The sequence below is a fragment of the Electrophorus electricus genome, chromosome 7 (genome assembly GCF_013358815.1).
Source record: "Electrophorus electricus isolate fEleEle1 chromosome 7, fEleEle1.pri, whole genome shotgun sequence".
Taxonomy (NCBI): Eukaryota; Metazoa; Chordata; class Actinopteri; order Gymnotiformes; family Gymnotidae; genus Electrophorus; species Electrophorus electricus.
In genome coordinates, this window is record NC_049541.1 from 21,374,804 (window position 1) to 21,396,371 (window position 21,568).

The 21,568-nt window shown below is 44.8% G+C and overlaps 1 protein-coding gene across 3 annotated transcripts; it reads left to right on the forward strand.

Annotated features, from left to right (window-relative positions):
• The first annotated feature begins 7,939 nt into the window (after positions 1-7,939).
• On the forward strand, positions 7,940-20,626 carry sobpb (sine oculis binding protein homolog (Drosophila) b). 3 transcript variants are annotated; one of them, XM_027007507.2, is made up of 7 exons: positions 7,940-8,369; positions 10,335-10,461; positions 12,058-12,237; positions 12,353-12,504; positions 14,134-14,235; positions 14,380-16,336; positions 18,827-20,626. In XM_027007507.2, the coding sequence occupies exons 1-6, from the start codon at positions 8,277-8,279 to the stop codon at positions 16,327-16,329; spliced, it is 2,604 nt and encodes an 867-aa protein (XP_026863308.2). In that variant the 5' UTR covers positions 7,940-8,276; the 3' UTR covers positions 16,330-16,336; positions 18,827-20,626. The 3 variants fall into 3 exon arrangements, with proteins under 3 accessions (XP_026863308.2, XP_026863307.2, XP_026863309.2); XM_027007506.2 differs by lacking the exon at positions 18,827-20,626 and having other exon boundaries at positions 14,380-16,706; XM_027007508.2 differs by lacking the exons at positions 7,940-8,369; positions 18,827-20,626 and adding an exon at positions 9,926-10,063 and having other exon boundaries at positions 14,380-16,706.
• Positions 20,627-21,568: the final 942 nt, after the last annotated feature.

Genomic DNA, 21,568 nt, shown 5'->3' on the forward strand with positions numbered 1-21,568 from the left:
CAGTGTGAACAGCCTGATCAAACACACCCACCAGCCCGACACGCTCAGGGATCCTGCTCTCCGTTATTATCTCTGCATTCATGCACATTCTCTCACTCGTCCCTGCATACTCGTGTCTCCATTCTCACTCATCCCTGCAGTCATGCACTCATCCTTCCATTCTCCCATCACCCCTCTCCCTGACACACATGTTCTACAAGTGTAATGTTACAGGCGTTCAGTGGATTTGTGGTTGGTCACATGAAGCGCCTGCCCCTGTCTGCTTGGTGATGTGTTATGATCAAATCAAAATGTAAAATGAATTTAGGTGCAGTCCAGCAAAACCACCAGAGTTAAATATGCAACTAGTGTTGCACCAATCCCAGATGGAAAATGGAAATAAATTTCACGTTGGTGTTTTGCTGTGAATGCAGACAGGTTAGCAAGAAAAAAGCAAGAGAACTTGCTGGGATAGTAAATAGATTAAAATCCAGTAGCTGACTTCACATGAACAGCCTGTGACATGCAACCAGTTGGTCAGAGCAGAACAGTTTGCAGAAAAATAACCAAGCAAAATATATATACTGTCTAAATGAGACATTGAATAAATTGATGCTAGTTCTCAGCTGTTATTGTAGAATTTAATTTGCACAATGATTTCTTACAGTTAAACATTAAAATAGAGGAATTTGCACAATATAAAGTCAGAGGCCAGAGCAGTATGGTCTCTGTCCCTTGCCATGGCAACACCCAAACTTCCTGTAGGAGATTTTAGACAAGCGGTAACAACCCTGCCTGCATTAATTCCAAACCTATACATACAAAACCATGGTGGCGACATGAGAAATGTGAGACTAAGTGAGACTCCAACCCCAAAGCTACATTGCAATTGTTACTGTTCCTAACAAATTAGAAAAGGCGGAGAGCCGGAAGGAAATCGTTATGACAACTTGGGTTTGGTCTACGAATCTAATAACTTAGGAGGAGATTCAGACAGAACTCTCTGGAGTAAGGGGTATTCACTGGCCTGCCACATGTGTATTACTATAGTGTCACTGAGATCTTGGTTATTGGTTTCATTCTCTCTGTATATCCTATTCAACTGTATTGGTGGAGTTTTGGATGAGAGAAAATAACATTGAAACAAGAGAACTTAACCATCATTCCACCTAATACAAAGGAAGATAACTATTTCATAACTATTCCAGTTAGGCAGGTAAGCTTCGTAATGGTAACAGGCAGTAGTTTAGGCGGTCCAGTGGATCCAGCGTGGTTTTTGTGTGGTTTGAGGCGGGGCCAGTGGTGTATTCGGCAATCAGGGTGAGACTCGGGCAGAAGGGGGGGGGAAGTGGGAGCAGATTACAGGTGTGACGCAGCAGCTGTGTTGGAGCCATGCGGCTGTCAAAGCTCCAGACATGAGAGTGATTAAGACACTGAGCTGCAGCTGGGGGGTGGAGTTAGTCGGAGGGTTGGTGGAGTTAGTCGGACGGTTGGTGGTTATCATTGTCGATATGTTTGAGTTCAGAGACGTTGTGTTCTGAGAAACCACCTATGGAGATAAGAACAAGACATTCAAAATTCTACTTAGTCATTAACACAAGTAGCAAACTTTAATTGATAGAAAGTGGACATCAAAACTAGGTAGCTAGGTAACGAGAAGTAATAAGAAGCAACATCGTCACCGACATCGTCACCTTCAGGCAATTTAAACTCCACTTAAACAACCATTTGTGTGAATAAAGATCCAGCAGCCAATCAGACCCCTGTATTCTAGCATTCATACAGAGTTTTTCAGGAACAGGGGCATAGTCCCCTAAGGGAAATGTATCGGCTTTCTCTCATGACTAATGTTCTGGGGGCAGGTTTGGTGAATGTCCCACCCTCATCCTTCAGTGCCTGAATATCCTACAACCTGACAGGCTTGCTGTGCCTTACCAAGCTGTCTCAGCCTGGTGCCTGTTGCTTTCGTTAATATTGATCCTGGTTGGTTATCCTGACAATGGGTCTGTCCATCCTTGGATATTCCCATCGGCCAAGTTTAAAGCTGCCATCATCCGAGGTCACCTGCTGTTGATCTGTTTAATTAAAAATCTCAGAGCATTTAGATCCAGTGAAGTATCCTTAACCATCACTGGAGGAGTTACTAGGGTGAAATTCTATCTTCCTTTACTTGTCTCCTTGATCAACAAGCATCTGACATCATGCATCACGTTTCTGTCTATGGAGTCAAGTTCAGTTGGATGTGACTCAGTTTGTTCATGCCACACAATGAAACTGAAGCAGAAAAGTGATCAGAACAGCTCGACCATTCCAGACCATTCCATGTGAAGTATTTCTCTTGAAAATGGACCTGAAACTTGTTCAAACTGACTGGAGACAACAATGCATGTATTACAACACTGTTCACTGAGTGTTATGATTAAAGACGACAACGCCTGACACCATCAGTTAAATCTTGATGGGACAATCATTGGAGCACTGTGGAGCTGCTGGCGTAGGTTCACTGACATTACCATCAAAGCAAGAAAAGGAACTGACTCGCTACAGAAGAAGAAACAGACAGCAGCGAGTGTTCTGGAGGTAATCTATTTGTAAGCTTGAGTACGTAAGTATGCCCGCGCTCGCTCGCGCCTGCATAGGTGTGCACATGTGTGACATGTCACATGCAACACCAACCCCACCCTCGATGGTGTGACACTGAACAACGGCACGTTTGCTCCAAGAGATAACAGATAAGGGACGTGTCGGGTTTCTACGCCGCGCTGGGGTCCAGAGACACCCGATCTTCCGCTGGGGGATAGATATGGGGACGTTAATCATTTATTTACAAATGTTTAAAAGACGAGCCCCATCGAGCTGTCCTGTGGCTTTCTTTGACACACTAACAAAAGTGGTTGTAAAAGTAAATGTTACCAAAATATACCACCGCATATCTGCTACGCACCGAAGTGGACGTCAAAAAGGTTTTCTTGATACTTTGCAATATTTGTTAGTGTGCAACAGTAATCGCTTAAACTATTTAGTTCTCGAAACTGCCTTGACTGGTTATGTTGTTCTGGATGAGATTATTCCATTGAATATCAAGTAAAAATGCAACAAATGTATAAATTCCCTTAAACCCCAAATGGCACTACAGTAATGTCTGATATCAGCTTTATAAAAGGTAGAATTTACACACTAGGAAGGAGATGCGCAGTTGTAAGGGATGTAATGTTTCATACCTGTGCTGTTAAGCAGATTAGAAGAAAGATCGCTCCGAGACGCATCGCCGTAATTGTAGCCACTACGTGCCGAACTATACGCGCGTTGAACCGTCGTCGCTTCCCGGCACTTCGTAAGAGTAACGCGGACGGAAACGTGCGCTTTTATAGCGCAGTTGACCGACTGATGACGTAACCGATACGCGTCTGTGTCCTATTAATATGTTGAAGCCCTACCGTGACCGCACTAAACAGACTGGTTTGGGATCCCCTTCTTGTAGTCCTGTTTCAGTTGTTGTAACCCCTACTGAATATGCCCCAGAACAGGATGATTTGTATTTAGGTAGGAACTGTCTGCCTTGTGCTCGTCTGCCTAACTCAGAAGCATTAACACATCTCCCCAAAAAGTTGTCTGACTTGCCCTTAGCAGCCCAAGCTGACCTCACCAGTCTCAGAAATACCCCACATTATTTTCAGACGTTCCCACTCGTATGACTGTCCTTGAGCATGACATTGATGTTGGTTCTTTCATCCATTAGGCAGTACCTGTATTGTACCAATCCCCAGATACGTACATTGCTAAATCAAGAAACCAAGTATTTGTTAGAAAATCATCTTGCGATCCCTAGTGTTAGTCCCTGGTGTTCCCGATGCATTCTGGCGTCAAAACCAGATGGCACATACCGCTTCTGCACTGACTACAGAAACATAAATGCAGTTACTGTTTCTCATTCCTTCCCAATGCCTAGAATGGAGGACTGTATGGATAAGATTGGTTCAGCTCTTAAAAATGCCCCTTCTACCTTTCAGCGTTTGATGACTATGGTTTTAGGTGATGCCCCTAACTGTGAAGTCTATTTGGATGATGTGGTTGTGTATACCAACACTTTGGAACAACCTGTACAGTTGCTTGATCTTGTTTTTAAGAAGCTATTGGATGCCTCCATTGTTCCTAATCTCGAAAAATGTGATTTTGGTAAGAGTGAGGTTGCCTACTTGGGGAAACTGGTGGGTTGTGGTAGTGTATGTCCGCTTTACGCCAAAGTATAAGCAATCAAGTCTTTTCCTCCCCCAGAGATGAAAAGACAACCCTGACGCTTTTTGCGCATGGCAGGGTATTATCGTTGCTTTTGTAGGAACTTCTCTGATGTTGTTTTACCCCTCACAAATTTGCTTCGTGACACCACCCCTTTTGAATGGTCACAACCCTGTCAAGATGCATTTGACTCAGTGAAAGCTTTGTTGTGCAGCGCTCCTGTTCTAGCAACCCCTGATTTTACTCGTCCTTTTACACTCGAGGTAGATGCCAGTGGTAGTGGAACCGGTGCTGTCCTCCTACAGGAGGACTCACAAGGCCTAGATCACCCTATTTGTTATTTTTCTAGAAAGTTTGTGAAACATCAGCTGGCCTATAGCACTATTGAAAAGGAGGCCCTCACACTCCTCCTAGCTTCACAACATTTTTAAGCTGTACCTTGGTGGTAGTCTGGACCAGATAACTGTATACACTGATCACAACCGCTCGCGTTCTTGTAGAATATGGCTAATGCCAATCAGCACTTAATGCGTTGGTCTCTGATCATCCAAGAGTTTAATATTGACATCAAACATAAAAAGGGTTCAGAAAATGTAATGGCAGATGCTCTTTCCAGATGTTGATGGTTTGGGCTTGTTTTGTTGTTTGTGTGCTGGAACTTCCTCTGGAAGTCCACGCTTATGGGGAAGGGTGTTATGGAAAGATATGTGTGTGTGTGTGTGTGTGTGTGTGTGTGTGTGTGTGTGTGTGTGTGTGTGTGTGTGTGTGTGTGTGTTCCAGATCCACTGCCAGGATTTCCACCCTGATTGAGACTCCGCCCCGTTCCTTGCCGGGTTTCCCAGCCAACTGTGTAGGCTATTTAAAGGCCCCTCCCGGAAGTGAGAGAAAGGACACTGTGTTAGTTTGGAGTTGGTTTACTGTGACTGAAAATTTCTGTGATGTTTTGTGTATGGTATATAAATATATATATATATTTGCTCACTTCCATCACATTATCCGTTTGTACTTCCTTTTCCTTGTTATGGCCTCACAGCGTAGACGGGGTCGTAACAATGTATACATTAAAATAAAGCCATTCCGTCTGTCCTCGATCTGCTTCTAACGTCAGTTTGTCAACTTATGCAATTAGTATTTTAGCCACTAGATGGCAGCTTGCGTCTGCTGGTCAAAGAGCACAAGTATTGCGATTTCTAATTTTGTTAAATAAAACGTATCCCTATGTCACAGACCTGTAAACAATTTTACAGACATCTGCCATAGTTGAAGCCATTGATAAAAATGTAGAAATTCGTTGTATACATTAAATTCATGGTACATTACCAAACAATATCTTCAGCGAGCCAGATGTCCTAGTGCCCCTCCCAGAGCTCTTCAGAGGGCCACAGCAACATGACAAGTTACATGTTATGATTTTTCTGTTGCTTTCTATCGCTTTATAGATGCTGAGTTTTTCCATGATTGAACATCTCTCTCCCTGCCATGAACAAAGTGGCATGCTTAGCTGATGTTATTGCAAATAGCATTATTTGTTTATAGCATTGTGTTTTAATTTGATGAGAGACTTTACAAACATAACCTGGAAGCTACGGTTATATTTTTGTGCCTGTGTTTCTGGTCAATCATTCAGATTAGGAGACATATTTGGGCACAGAATCATTCTGCATTAAACTGGTAGTATTTGAAAATGGTGGAACATATCCAGGGTTTTAAACAGCTTATATTTAGGAACTTGCCATAATTCATAATATCCTGTTTAACTAATGCAGGTGATTTTTTTTTTTTCAAGGACGCTTTGGCTAAACTGTCTTTACACCCAGATGACTATCCCTAAAAATAGCTACTCTGGAAAAAAATATCTCTGCAACCATCCTTGGCTCTCTAGTCAGCAAAAATAAATAAATAAATAAATCGGAACTGTCTTGTTTTATTAACCAATCAGGAAATTTTTCTACAAAGGGGAAATCCTCACAGCATGTCTATCATTTTACATATTTACATTTACAGCATTTAGCAGACACTCTTATCCAGAGCGACTTACAAAAGTGCTTTGTCATCTACTCATAGAGTACATCCTAGTACAGTACAGTAGGTTAGAGACCAACATACCAATGAACTAGAATACTGTAGAATACAGGGATCAATGCTGATGACTAGAAGTGCAAAACACATATAAGCTCTATAACAGACAATAATAAGTGCAATAAATAGTACCCAACAATAAGTACTAGAGTTTCAGTTTCTCAACATAGGAGCAGGATCAGTGGTCATTTAGATATTCCACAAATAGATGGGTCTTCAGTCTGTTTGAAGTAGATAGTACTTGCAGCACATGTTGCCTCCTATACTGAACTGGCTACTTGGACTGAACATAATGACATAAAGTGTGGCCTGTTTTAGCTCCAAGGACTTTTGGATTCAGTTCTGCCTGCTAATTCTTTAAGGAGTTTTTCTTTGCCACGGTTGCCACTGCCTTGTTCATTAAGGATCTGGAACCAAACATGTGGAAAGTTGCTTTGTGCCAACTTATTTTGTAAAAAGCATTATATTAAATATATTTTTGACTTTGACTTTGATAGGAAAGCATGTTAACAGAACTGAATTGAGGGGGCGAGACTGAAGGGAGGGGGCAGAACTGCAGAATAGAACTGAAGGGAGGGGGCAGAACTGGAGAGTAGAACTGAAGGGAGGGGGCAGAACTGGAGAGTAGAACTGAAGGCAGGGGGCAGAACTGAAGAGTAGAACTGAAGGGAGGGGGCGGAACTGGAGAGTAGAACTGAAGGCAGGGGGCAGAACTGAAGAGTAGAACTGAAGGGAGGGGGCGGAACTGGAGAGTAGAACTGAAGGGAGGGGGCGGAACTGGAGAGTAGAACTGAAGGGAGGGGGCGGAACTGGAGAGTAGAACTGAAGGGAGGGGGCGGAACTGGAGAGTAGAACTGAAGGGAGGGGGCGGAACTGGAGAGTAGAACTGAAGGGAGGGGGCGGAACTGGAGAGTAGAACTGAAGGCAGGGGGTGGACTCCTCTAGTGGCTAGAAAACTGTCACTTACAGCAGCTTGAATGTAATGTCTTGGTAACCAATGTCTGCATGATGTCTGCATAATGTCTGCCTGATACCTGTATGATGTCTGCATGATACCTGCATGATGTCTGCATGACTTCTAGTTGACTGGCAAATTTACAGACATACTACAGTGTGCAATGGATCCGTCCTCAGAGGCACACTATAATATTTCCAGATGGTTTAACATTTGTAAATGTGAATATATGAATGTTTATTTTAAATGTGAATTTCACATAATTTAATTCACACTTTGGAGTTCAAAACTGTAAACCCAACACATACAACTTGAATTTCATACACATATTATTCAAACTGATGTTATCCTAGTTCAAATCTTTTATCAGCCTTCTACCGTCCTAGCTGCACTGATTTCAGGCCAACTGTGATCAGATGTCACCCACGGGCTACTGAGGGGCCTGAAATCTGAGCTACTCTACCCGTGAAAGAGTACTCAAGCTTCCAGAACCACAGATTCATCGAAACACCAAGCAAAGTGTGTGTGTGTGTGTGTGTGTGTGTGTGTGTGTGTGAGAGAGAGAGAGAGAGAGAGAGAGAGAGAGAGAGAGAGAATGTGAGCGGGTCAAAGATTTTTTAAAAATGCAACTGCGCGCTGGTCGTGGCTGGTGTTTGCAGTAAGATAACGAAAGCCTGTACGCCAGAAATACAAATGGCTCAGTTGTTTATTTGTTATTTATAGATAAATCACGACCGCCACAAGGTACTTTGTTTGCACAGATAAATCAGTTGGCCCTTACAATCCGGCTGAAATGGATCTCGTGAGCTTCGGGAGGAGTGGGCGCCAGGTGTTCGGTTACAGCGCAAATCCCTCCCCTGCCTCCACACTCTGCGCATTGTTTTAGCGCGCATGTTCATACAAGGGGCCGCACGCTGACTATGTCAACTACTGACAGTCGCGGGGGTCGAGAGTGACCACTTTTCGTTCCCCGTTCCTTTGACCGGTGGCTGGTACACGTTGGCGTTGTCAGTTCCCCGCACGAACGATGCCAAAGATGGAAAAAGGGAGGCCCCCGGAAAACAAGCGAAGCAGGAAGCCCGCTCATCCCGTCAAAAGAGAGGTCAGCCAGGAGATGAAGGTACGAGTGTGCTTGTGTTTGTGTAGTGTCCGTGTTTTTATGTATGTCATCTATGATTTTCAGACTAAATTTTTTTGGTGTTAGCTTTGCTTGTGTGTGTGTGCGTGCGCGCGCGCGCTCGCGCGCTCGCACTGGAGTGACAGCGGTATGACAACACGTTTTTCGATTAGTCTTTGATTTGCGCACTTGTAGGCTAAACCCGATTTGACATAGAAATGTTTTTAAATGTTAGACAGAAGTGTTTCTTGTCTTAATACCCAAGGTGATGTTATATTTTGCTTTTGGATTAAGTTCCACGAGGTTTTTTGTTAACGTTTGCGGCCGACGCCTGTTAGGACAGTGTTAAACTCTCTGACCTGTGCAGTCCAGTGTCAAACACGCGCCGCTCCCAGATGTGCGCAGTGACTGAGCGCCTGGAGCTGAACCGGTTGCGCTGCGTCTAAGCATGTATTCATGTATTCATGTATTCTTGCCATCAGTAACACAAATATACACCCTGGTTAGAAAATTGTTCGAACTGGTAAACTGTTGGTCATTACAAAACGGTTTGAGATGGACGCTTTTGTTTTTAAGAATTTAAGCTTCGTGTGTGCTGATGTGTCCAGCCTGTGGGCACGAATTTGAACATAAAGTACCGCCGTGTTTACAGAGGTTTACAGAGAAACTTCTGTTTGCGGGCGATTTGAAGCGTTTCCATGTCTGTGTGGGGGGAAACTGGCGCAAGCCTCTTTGTGTGAGCGATTTTGGATCGCAGCATATGATATCCATGGAGCTGGAGGGTGTAGAGTTACAACTTAACTAATTTTAATCCAAACACGTGAAACTGTAGACGCTCCTGATGTAAGTGCGGTCAGGGCTCGAATGGTGGTCACGGTGGGTTTTTGTTGACCTTGGCTGAAGTGATTTGGGACAGGACCCGGTCTTTCACCGAACAGATGTTTGTCTGAACTACAGAAAAGATGGAAAAGGGTCATCTTACCCTTATGAGAAAACAGTACAGCAATATGTGTGTTAGGCTTGTTTTAGGGGGAATAGGAACTGATTAGAGCAACCAGAATGCAAACACATAGGGCACCTTGCTTTATCCAGCAACCTTGCCATTACCTAAGAAGCAGAGTAGGTTTAAGTGTAAATGTAGGTTTTTTGGGTAACCCTGACTGTGTGTGACGTAGTGGTGGAGGTAATAAATACCACTCTCAGAGAATCTCCTTGTTCTCCAACCGACTGGCTGTTTTTCAGAGAAAGAGTGAAATAAGAGAAGGGCTGAAGAATCGGGTAACAGAGAGAGAGAGAGAGAAGGAGAGGGAGAAAAAGGGAGGGAGAGGGAGAGAGAGAGAGAGAGGGAGAGAGAGATGGAGAGAGAGGAGATCAGTGTTCTTCCCGTCTGTTTGTTTTGGTGGAGCTCGAGCAGAGAGGAGTGAGGTGAGAGCATTAAGAGCAAGCAGGGGAGTGAAGAGGGAGGAAGAGAGCGAGGGAATTGGATCCTTGAGAGGAAACGGAGACGGGGAGAAGGACGGAGGGACTGCAGGAGAGGTGAGGGCCAAAGAGGAGGGGGATTTCTTGGAAACTCACAACCCAGCTGTGGCGTTTGGTGTCGTCCTCTGATTTCATCTCAGTCTGAATCAGGTTACCACCCCTCTAATCTCAGACACACAGAGGAGAGAGAGTTCTCTGGATTTTAGACATAGTTTATGGTAAGCCATTTTTAATAAAATGTCCCCTTTGCTAACAAAGAGTAATTCAGTGCTTTCATATGGCTGGATCTTTTCTGTCCTTGGTGAGTCATTTTGTGTGAGCCACAGAAGACAGTGATGTATTTTGTAGAGTCAGTTCACTGAACCCTTATACTTTTATCACTAAAGCGGACAGTGCTGATCTAACCTTTCACTGCACCTTATCATTAGAAACCGTCATACTGTGGGAAAAGTAAACTAGGAATTTCTGGTGTGTGTGTGTGTGTGTCAGAACTTTGCAGAGAGCACAATGAATGAATTGCTGGGCTGGTACGGTTATGATAAAGTGGAGCTTCAGGACTCTGAGGCATCTGACGTCAGAAGCAGAGTAAGACGTCACCATGTGTCTGTGCTGAAAGGTGAGAGCTCGCGCCAACGTCCTTACCTGCCCTCGCATGCACACACTCAGACGAGGAGTCTGAAATGGTACCTCAAAGCTTACCACGAGTTTACGCTTCCTAGCTTTCACTGATACTCTCATAGGTCCGGAGAATACTCAACGCCAGAACCAACGGCTGCATTTACACACCAGTTATGATGCATGGTGATGGTAAATTCCCACTGACATTCAAAGCTGTACAGCGTTGACTGCACTTGGTAAAAATCTGATTATTCCTGATCAGTAGAGTTTTTAATTTTACTGTCTACAAGAGCAGATATAAACAAACCATTTAGCATTTTAGGGTCATTAACCCTGTTTTCACAGCACTGCCTCTGAATTAGTCCATAGTTCCAAAAACTATTCACTGCTGGACCTTCCATGTACACACTTTCTAAAGAGGTTAAAGGCTGATCAAGGCTGAAGACACCTGGTGGTAGGTGTTTGTACTGGTGGTAGGGGTTTGTACTGGTGGTAAGTGCTTGTAATGGTGGTAGGTGTTTTTACTGGTGGTAAGTGTACTGGTGGTAGAGGTTTATATTGGTGGTAGGGGTTTGTACTGGTGGTTAGTGTACTGGTGGTAGGTGTGTGTACTGGTGGTAGGGGATTATACTGGTGGTAAGTGTACTGGTGGTAGGGGTTTGTAATGGTGGTAAGTGTTTGTACTGGTGGTAAGTATACTGGTGGTAGGTGTTTGTACTGGAGCATGCACTTGTTTCCAGCAGAAATGGAACAGGCCTCACCCCAACTCTGTTTGGATCAAAACTAGTCTGTATTAACTGTTTGGCCAATGTGTCATGCATAGTTAGCATGTAAGATATTGTGTGATATTAACATGTCCTTCAGGGAATGTACAATCACCTGAATCATGCATCACTAACATGGAGGTACAGCCAGAACAAACCACAATAGCAACGGTAGTGAAATGGTTTGTACATTTGCAAACGAACTTGGGCGGTTCATCTATGATAGGACTGGGATTGATGGGTCTGGGTCTGGGAAAGATGGACACTGGTGCCGGCTAACCTCAGCGAACCCCAGCTAACCCTGGGTAACCCTGATTAACCCCAGCGAACCCCAGCTAACCCTGGGTAACCCTGATTAACCCCAGCGAACCCCAGCTAACCCTGGGTAACCCTGATTAACCCCAGCTACCCCAGCTAAGCCTGGGTAACCGCAATTAATCCCAGCTAACCCCAGCTAACCCTGGCTAACCCTGATTAACCCCAGCTAACCTGGCTAACTCTGGGTAACCCTGACTAACCCCAACAAACTCCAGGTAACCCTGGCTAACCCTGACTAACCCCAGCTGAGAGGGAGCTAGGCTCCTTCCTAGTCCTCAGTTTAATGGCTATGGTGATCAGAAACCTCTGTAGGAGATACACACAGCATGGGTCAGATATACAAGCAGCTGAAATTCATCTGAGCTAAGTGCTAACAGAACTGTATACTGTAGATCAGTTAGCCAGTTGAGTTATTAGTTACCAGAAGTTACCTAGTTGAGTCGTTAGATGTCTGTGATTAAACACAAAATACATAGCAATACGATGGGAATCCTTATATGGTGATTTTCCAGAGAATTCCGACCCAAAGCCCTGCGGAGGCGAGAATAAGGGGATGTCTGGATCCTCCGCATCAAATGGAGGAAGAGAGTCCATTTGCTTTCCCCTGTCTCCTTCATCATCCTCATCCTCACCACGCTCAAAGGACATGCACAGCACACGTGCTGTGGTGCCAATCATCAAACCATCTGTAGGTGTGTATGGACAGTTGCACGCACACCCACACTCTCACTCTATACACACAAACTGGTAAAAAACAAAACAAAACAAAACATGTAAACCACTGCTCTACGTGTGTGTGCCTCTCAGTGGAGGAGCCGCAGAGTGTCCGTATAGTGTGTGTGTGGTGCCAGCAGGAGGGCCTGAAGCGCTACTGTCTGGTCATGGGATCAGAACTCAAGAGCTTCTGCAGTGAGAAGTGCTTCGCCATGTGCCGCCGGGCCTACTTCAAACGCAACAAGGTTGGTTGCAATTCTCTGACCAGGCACAGGGCCTCTGTTGAACACTACAGAGTCTGGGTTTTTTTCCTTTTTTATGTTTAGCTGATGCTTGCTTTTGGATAAAAGCAACTTACAATTATGACTGAATACAACTTGAGCAATTGAGAGGTAAGGACCTTACTCAGGGGCAACCTGGTAGGCATGGGGCTTGAACCAGCAACCTTCCAATTACAAGTGAAGTACCTCAACCACTGATCTACCACTGCCCCACTGAGCTGGGTTTTCTAGCTTTGAAATTGAGCTCTTAACATTCCCTGCAGGAAATATCCTTTCCATCAAAGCAAACTTTTTGGGGTTACTGACTAGGGGACTGAAACCTCGAATCGCAAATGTCCAAATCACAAAAGAGCACGTGTCAGGCATGTGGGACCTAATCACATCATCAACCATAAGAAGATATGTGTGTAAACTAATGTTAAAAGAGCGAGAGGGTGACACAACCACACAGAGGAATTTACAGATATCTAACTATGTTTATGTGATACACGATGTTTTATTATCTTAGGATGATAATGTATTCACGGTGACCAACCCTCCTATGTACACATTTATGGAAACGGACCCAAATTAAAGGATTCAACCCATTTTGAGTGACAGTCCCTCCTGAACAGAAAAACAAAAAAACAAAAAAGCTGGGATGTGATGGAAAAGACCTTTTGCTAAATTGGTCAATAATTAGAACATTGCACAAGTTCACCCTGTTGCTTACCCACATTCTCAAGTGTGTGCTCTCTTGGCATGATAGGCTGCAATTTTGTCGTAAACACAACGTTCACTCAGACGTGCACACCACTGTTTCACCTGTCAAAGGAGAGGTGTGAAGACTGATAATACCCTCTCTCTCTCTCTCTCACACACACACGGAGAAACACACACACAGCCGCACACATCTTTCACTGTCTTGCAAACAGGGACTATGAAGCGCTTGAGCAGATATCACTTTTCACCTGTTTATGCCATAATGTTTACTCCCACAGCAAAACAACGGAGAGTTAGAAACAAGGCAAATCTAAAACAGAACAGTTTAGCCAGCCTACAATGACACAGAGAGCAAGAGAGAAAGAAAGAGAAAAAGAGAAAGAAGAGAGAGTTACACAGACAAGCCCCAGCCTGTTTGAGGAAGGAAGGAGTTCAGGCTAGCATGGGGAGCAGGGTGTCCTCTTGCAGTGCATACTTTACTGGAGCCGTGTCGGGTTTCAACCTCTACACACCAGCAAGACAAGGGGAGCACCACGTACAGCCAACACCAGATCGGCTTACTGCAATCTGGAGCAACCACTATACACACACACACACACACACACACACACACACACACACACACACACACACACACACACACACACACACACACACACACACACACACACACACACACACACACACACGCATGTACACACACTGCGTTGTTACCATACACACAAATGCCCACTCAGCCTGTTTTCAGTAAGAACACAGTCCAGAGTCACACTCCCACGCAACAGCTATTTTGAAGACAAACCTAAAAGCAGTTGAGTTGTGACTCAGTAGACACTATTGTTCTACCATTTCCTCTGGTGTTTTGTTTTTTTTGTTTTTCCCCCCCATCAGGCACGAGAAGAAGATCGCCATGCTGACCAGTCTCCTCCGCCTCCTGGTCAAACAGTAGAAAGCCCCCCTCGTCTCCTGCCAAAGACGAGTGGCGGCACTCGAGTAAGAGCCCATAAACCTCTCTCACATACCAGCATCAAGTTCACTGATGGAGTTCACTGATGGAGTGCTGAGAGCACCTTTGATTAAGAATCTTAGAAGCAGAAGTATATAGTTCTGGTGTTGTGTGTGTTGTATGCTCTCCAGGTATGTGACTGGTGCAAGCATGTTCGTCACACCAAGTACCTGGACTTCGGTGCAGGTGAAGAGAGGCTTCAGTTCTGCAGCACCAAGTGCCTTAACCAGTACAAGATGGACATATTCTACCGGGAGGCGCGTGCTGCGCTCACTGCCACCGGCACCGGGTCCAGTCCCAGGCCGACGGAGCAGGACAGCGGCCCGGCACTGGCAGCTAGGGATGGGCACGCTCTACTCACGCCAGAGTCATGGGACAGCCCGGGTAAAGCTCTGTCCCCTAAAGCCTCTGCGAGCGTGCCGTCCACGGTGCCTGCCTTCTCTTCCTCCGCCTCGTCCTCGGGGAGGACGTCCGTATCAGCTCAGCAGCCGAGGGAACGGGAGAGCTCGGGTCCTCCTCAGCTCCAGGCCGCGGGGCCTCCGGGGCCTCCTGCTGCCCCACCTCCCCCTGCCCCGGAGCAACCGCGGCTGGTCCAGAACTTCTCCCGGACACACTTTCACGCGCAGGCCGTTCATAACCCTGCTCAGCCCCTGCCCTGCGAGCTGGGCACCAGCCCGGCACAGAGACCTGCGCACACGTCTCCGCATGTCCACACGCCCTCTTCTCGCCCACTTCACCCACCTCACATCTTACAGCCGTATCCAGGGTCTGTCCTGCCCTGCCCCCCTGCTTATCCTCACCCAATACCACCACTCGTACCATCTCTGGGTCTACCCTGTCCCCAGACCACCCTCCTGGTGCCATACCCGATTATTGTTCCTCTACCTGTACCTGTGCCCATACCCGTACCTATACCCATGAACTCAGGCGTTATGGGTCACACAAGGGTCATCCGGAACCACGGGGAGAAAGAGGAGAGGGACGCGTATGCTTCTTCTGTCATCACTGCAGACGTAGGCAGAGAGAAGTCGGAGGCTGAGATCGCTGACCACAGCCTGGCCGGGCGTAGAGTCAAGACTGAAAGACCTCCTTCCCCTCCTGAACCCTGGTCACCTCCGTTCTCCCCCCAAACATCCCAGAGGTCATCCGCTTATCCTGAGCTCCACAACGACTCTCTGGCACCCACAGCTCGGGCAGCGGGGCAGAGAGACGAAAGCACGGAGCGACAGGTCATCCAGAGGGTCCTCCGAAGACTCCCCGTGAAGCAGGAAAGCGAAGCCGAGGTCAGGCTGGACTTCGCTGGGCACAGAGAGCAAGAAGAAGCCACTAGCCGGAGCCGTGCGACGCTAGACGATGACGCATCTGCACACCGGTCAGCAATGCGTAACACAGACACCTTTCCAGCCCCCTCAGAGGATGCCCTCTGCTCACCTCTCACACACACGTCGTCGCCGACACACACACTAACTCCTGTGCAGAGCACGCATTCTTCCCTGGTCCTACGGAAAGCGCTCAACCACTGTGGCGGCAACACTGCATCTGTGGTCACCCCTACAGCCTCCATCTTGTTGAACCACACAGCTGCCGCGCCGAGCTCGGCTCGCTCCCGTTCGCTGTCTCCTACTCAGGCCTCTTCCATGTCATCAGACAGACTTGATCCGTCCCCTGAACATAGAACACACGCCAGTCAAATTCCAGCCCTGCCCCAGGACTCAGAAGATGTAAAAGAGAACCTTTCAGCAGGGCGGGACCTTGTCTTAAAATGTCCCTGTCCAGGAGAGCAAACAGACTGCCAAACTGACCAATCAGAGGAGAGCCGGGGCAGAGCGGTAGAAGGGGACGGTCTCACAGCTGATGAAGAACACACGTACGCTCGTTCCATTCCTCCGAAACTACGAGAGAAAAATGCTCACGCCTTCACACACAAAACAGCGGCACACACCCTTTCTCAGTTAATTACGCACACGTGGGACAAGAGCTCCCATACGCAACCTCAGACTGTTGAGCAGGGCGGCGTGCACTTGGATGCAGAGCCGGCGCTGAAGAGGAGATGTCTGTGCATCCGAGACGAGAACAAGTGAAGCACCGGTAAGAACCTGCTACCTGCTCTTCACATACTCTTCAAATCCAGTCATGATGGTTTTTACATCTACATGCATGAAGACCAACGTTGGTGTCAATCTCAAAGTAGCCTAGTGTGTATGCATCAATAACAGGTCTACTGTGGAAGAAAATCAGATACAAGTCAACGGCTGGTTTAATAATAGCTAGGCTGCGGTGGTACAGTGGCGAGCCTGCCACTGTGAAGCAGAAAGAAGGAACTGACTCTCCACTGCCTTTCTGCTGTCTACAATCACAGCTCTAGGGACACAGTCACAGCTCTAGGGACACATGTAGAGGCTCATGAATAAAGAATTCGAGAATAATTGTTTACGCAATAAAGTTAGCATGGATTTAATCTCTCTGTGTCTCTCACAATCTCTCTCTGTCTCACACACACACACAGACACACAAAGTAGGGCTTCATAGTGTGTGTGCTCAGGGTTGTCTTGCATGATGGCGCCAAACAGTTAAACAGTGCTTCTCATAGCTCTAAAGTTGCATTAGTAGAGAAAAAAGCTGAAATCAGAGAACCTTGCAAAAATCCAGACACAAGTTTTCCTGTTAAAGTTTGTGTGTGTGTGGCAGGAGGGTTGTGTGTATAGCTCCAGATGTTGCTGTTAGAGGCCTTTTTTGCAAAGAATTCTCAGATTACTGCAGAAATGACGGGGTTCTGTAGAGGGTATGTGTGGATGGCATATGTGCTTGTGTGTGTGTGTGGTTGTGTGGTTTTGTGTGTGTGTGTGTGTGTGATGGCATATGTAGTTCATCATGCTTATTTATGTTAAATACTATATGTTTATTTTTCTATACATACATAAATGATTAAATATCATACTGTATGTGTGGATCTGTGTTTATCCAGTGGTTTTTTTTAGCAAACTGTGATGCCTGTGTGTTGGCAAACTCCCCTTCAAAGCAATTCTCAGAGAATATGATTTCAGACCTGTTACTTTATCCTTTAATAAGCTCTCCAGTAGGACTGAGCAGTATACTGGAAATATCACCTGGAACTGATACTGGGGGATTGTTTTCCCATTCTGCCATATCGGAATGTTCCACTTCACACACCACTGACCTTATAATGAAATGATTTTGCATTCATTTTGCTAAAGACAAAACCAAAAGCATGATATATTTTAAATGCGTATTCCTTGCACAGTCAGACATGCCTTGCTTAATTCAGCTCTCACATGCTTTAACAAATATGCATGTGTAATTTTGTAGGTTTAGCTGCTGTGCAGCTGCATCCATCAACATCACAGTGAACACAGATCTCAGAGTCACCATAGACTAAGACCAAGATCTCAGAGTCACCGTAGACTAAGACCAAGATCTCAGAGTCACCATAGACTAAGACCAAGATCTCAGAGTCACCGTAGACTAAGACCAAGATCTCAGCATCACCGTAGACTAAGACCAAGATCTCAGCGTTACCATAGACTAAGACCAAGATCTCAGCCTCACCTTAGACTAAGATCAAGATCTTAGAGTCACCATACACTAAGAACAAGATCTCAGCTTCACCATAGACTAAGACCAAGATCTCAGAGTCACCATAGACTAAGACCAAGATCTCAGAGTCACCGTAGACTAAGACCAAGATCTCAGCGTTACCATAGACTAAAACCAAGATCTCAGCGTCACCGTAGACTAAGACCAAGATCTCAGCATCACCGTAGACTAAGACCAAGATCTCAGCGTTACCATAGACTAAGACCAAGATCTCAGCATCACCTTAGACTAAGATCAAGATCTTAGAGTCACCATACACTAAGAACAAGATCTCAGCTTCACCATAGACTAAGACCAAGATCTCAGCGTCACCATAGACTAAGATCAAGATCTCAGAAGTATCTTAAGACTTATCATTGTGGGAGAATTTTGATCCATATAAAATAACCCTGCAGTCCATGATTTTTTTTGGTTAGAAGGACTGACTGTGTAACTGTGACCTAAAATAAATTCTATATTGTGGAATGAGTTCTCTGTAATCTAATGCCTGTTCCATTTTGAAACAGTGTCAAATATAAATGCCTGAAAATTCAGTCTGGCCCATGAGGGTCTCTGGGCTGCTCTCAGAACAGTTAGGAAATCCGTGCTACCTGGATGAGTTTCTTCTTATCTATTCTTACACGACACATTCCTGCTCAAACCGTCTGTTGTTGCCTTTGCACATGAGGTCCACTATGGGATATAACGTGAGGTATAAAAATAGCTCCCAATGCTGATGAGTATGACCTCTGTTTAGAACAACAACAACATTCAAAGGATTTTCACAACATATATTAAGTGCAGTTGAATCACCAGAGCTAATGGGAGAAAAGATCTGTGGTTGTTAAAGACCAGGTAGATGATCTCAAAGCTCCATGACACTTGTAGAGAAAATCACTCGTTGGTGTCTTCCTCAGAGACCCTGCTTGAGCCCAGGAAGAAAACACCACAACGCTGATCACGCTTTGTCAAATTGTTTTTCAGGAGTTTGTGGCGTGAACTGGCATGTGTGCTGCAAGGGGGTGTCAAGCTAAAGGAATGTCGGGCACAGAAGGAGACATTTGGCCAATCTGGGAAACCGACACGGCAGCCGCATCCAGACTCCTGTCTCCGTCCTACTCCTGACTCTTACTAGGATGGGATTTCTGTAAACGTGTGGACACGAACGGATTCTTGCTCTCAACCCTTTTTTGGCCAAAAAGAGATTAATTCAGACACAGAAATCAACTGAATAGGGTTATTATTAAAGTGCAGAAGGTTGGCTTTAATTCAATTACATTTGCATATATAATACATATGCATTTTCCAGAGGATACAATTAACATAATATTAAAATTATATTACAATTTTGCTTGGAAGTCTCACTTGGCCAGTCAACAATTCCTGCCCCTGAAACCCATCCTAGTTGTCTTAAATGTTTCAGCCCATTGTCTCATTTTAAGGTAATGTGCCCTCACCAACAGGTTCTCCTAAAGGAGATCATTTACTCTGAGTCAAAGACAGGGTCCTTTTCCTCCACGACGTTCTCATTCCGTTAATCTTGGGTCACGCTGATCTTCTGTTCGTCTGTGACTTTGTCACAGAACTATAGAGGCATTTGAAGTGCCTTCCGGCTTCCTCCAGTGGACTGGACGGTTGATTTTAATAGCCCTGTTGTTTTATCTGGGCCTATGATGACTGTCATTTGTCAGCCTTGGTATTGCTTGTGTTACTGTCACTGACCACAGGTGCAGGTTGTATGAAAGGACTATGGTCCCAGTATGGTTCCAGTACAGCTGTAAACACCCTTGAATTAAAGCTGAGGTTCTATACATTAACTTCATAGTCAGTAATTTGACTACCATATCAAGTCACAATTATGAATACTTTAACTACATTCATTATAATTATTTTACTGGAACATCTACTAGATCACCACAAGTAGCATCCCCTCTTTGCCAGTTCTGACACATAACTGTGTCTTAAAAACTAATACTAAGATGAGATCTTATTTTGCAGTAGATCAATGTCAGATTAGCAAATTTGCAATGTGCAGCCACTGGGATTTGACGCGATCCCAAGCCTAAAATAACAATCTCACATAGTCTGTGGATCCTGTGATACAGGGCAAAACAGAATTGATCTTAAATGTGATGGACTGATCACAAGTGGACTTAAAACACCTTTTAGCACTCCAGCAGACAAACCTTTGAGTGTAAGTATTATGATTTACAATGGAAACATGACTGAATTTCTAAATGCTTGTACTACACTTGTTTTACCCCATCACTGATGTATAATAATGTGTTTTGGTAACATAAGCACTTAGCAAAGGCAATGATAACAATAGCCGGTTGTCGTCAGCAGAACCTGTGAAGAGCTAAAAGAAAACGTTTAGAAAGGCTCCTATGAAATTATTCTCTTTTCACAAAGTAAAAGACGTTTTACATATTTTCTCCCAGTGTTGGTCACAGGTCTGGCCCTATCACATTAGCTACCAATGTACCAATGTATGAACATACAAAGGAGGAATGTATCTTAGGAAGAATGTATCTTAGGAAGAGCGGTTCTTAGGAGTTGGTCCAGCTTTTTCTTGTTGCATTTGTTACATTTTATTGTACTCTAAAACCTTCCCAGGCAGAGGCAATTTATACCTTTGTTCCCAAACTCTCTTGTATGGAAAAGTGAGAAATTCTATTAATGCACAACTCATACAACCATATTCTTAAGTTATGTTTGCATTCCTAAATTGTATTTCTGAAGTCTAACTTTTATTAAAAAAAGTGCTCCTCTACTTCAACTCCAGCAGAAATTACAAGTTTTCTATTTTATAATTGCAGAAGGAACCCAAGGTTGGTCCTTCGGTTGATATGTGAACTTGAAAACCATACAAGTATTACCTGTTTCAGCAGTCTGGTACACACACACACACACACACACACACACACACACACACACACACATATATATATATATATATATATATATATAAGTTTTATATATAGTTTTTAGCTGATTTTAACTGTAACAACTTTGTGGATGCAGGTGAATAAACACACAGCACGTTTTAAATAGCCTACATGTCCAGAACGATATATAATTAATGTATTCGGACAAGCCACAAGCGAGCTGGTTTCATGTGCAGAAAAGCCCCAGCACCTGTTGACGGCCTGCCAGAGTGGTGGTTCATGCTGTACTATATCCCTGGGAAATGATACTGACGGACCATGCAGAGCGTCTGGAATGACTCGATGATGGGACTCAGGTACAGGGTCCTGACACAGGACATCTGGTGTCACGTTTAAGTGGCTTATTTAAGAAGCTTACCCATGGCTAAGTGAGAAAATCACGAGTCACCCTGTAGTGCACACTGCTTGGGGGAGATAAGGCCATAATATTGGTCCTTTAAAGGGTCACTGGCATCTAATAACTGAGAACGAACAACATCTGGTAGTTTCATTGCTTGAGGACACTTTCAGTGTAAATTCTCGATTACTTGTATTTGTACCCAGTTCTAACTCTGTATCTAAAGCTCTATCCGCAGTTGTACTGAGGGTGTATGAAATAACCCCAGAACATGAACATGAGGACAATCACTCTATGTTTTTAGCCACCAGCAATAACATGTCACAGTATGCAGAGAAGAACACCTGCTTGTAGGATCTTCTCTACTGCAATGTACAGCATTCAGTAAGAAAACAGAACTGCCCAAAATCCGTGAGAGTAGCTGCTGGATAAGTTCTCTCG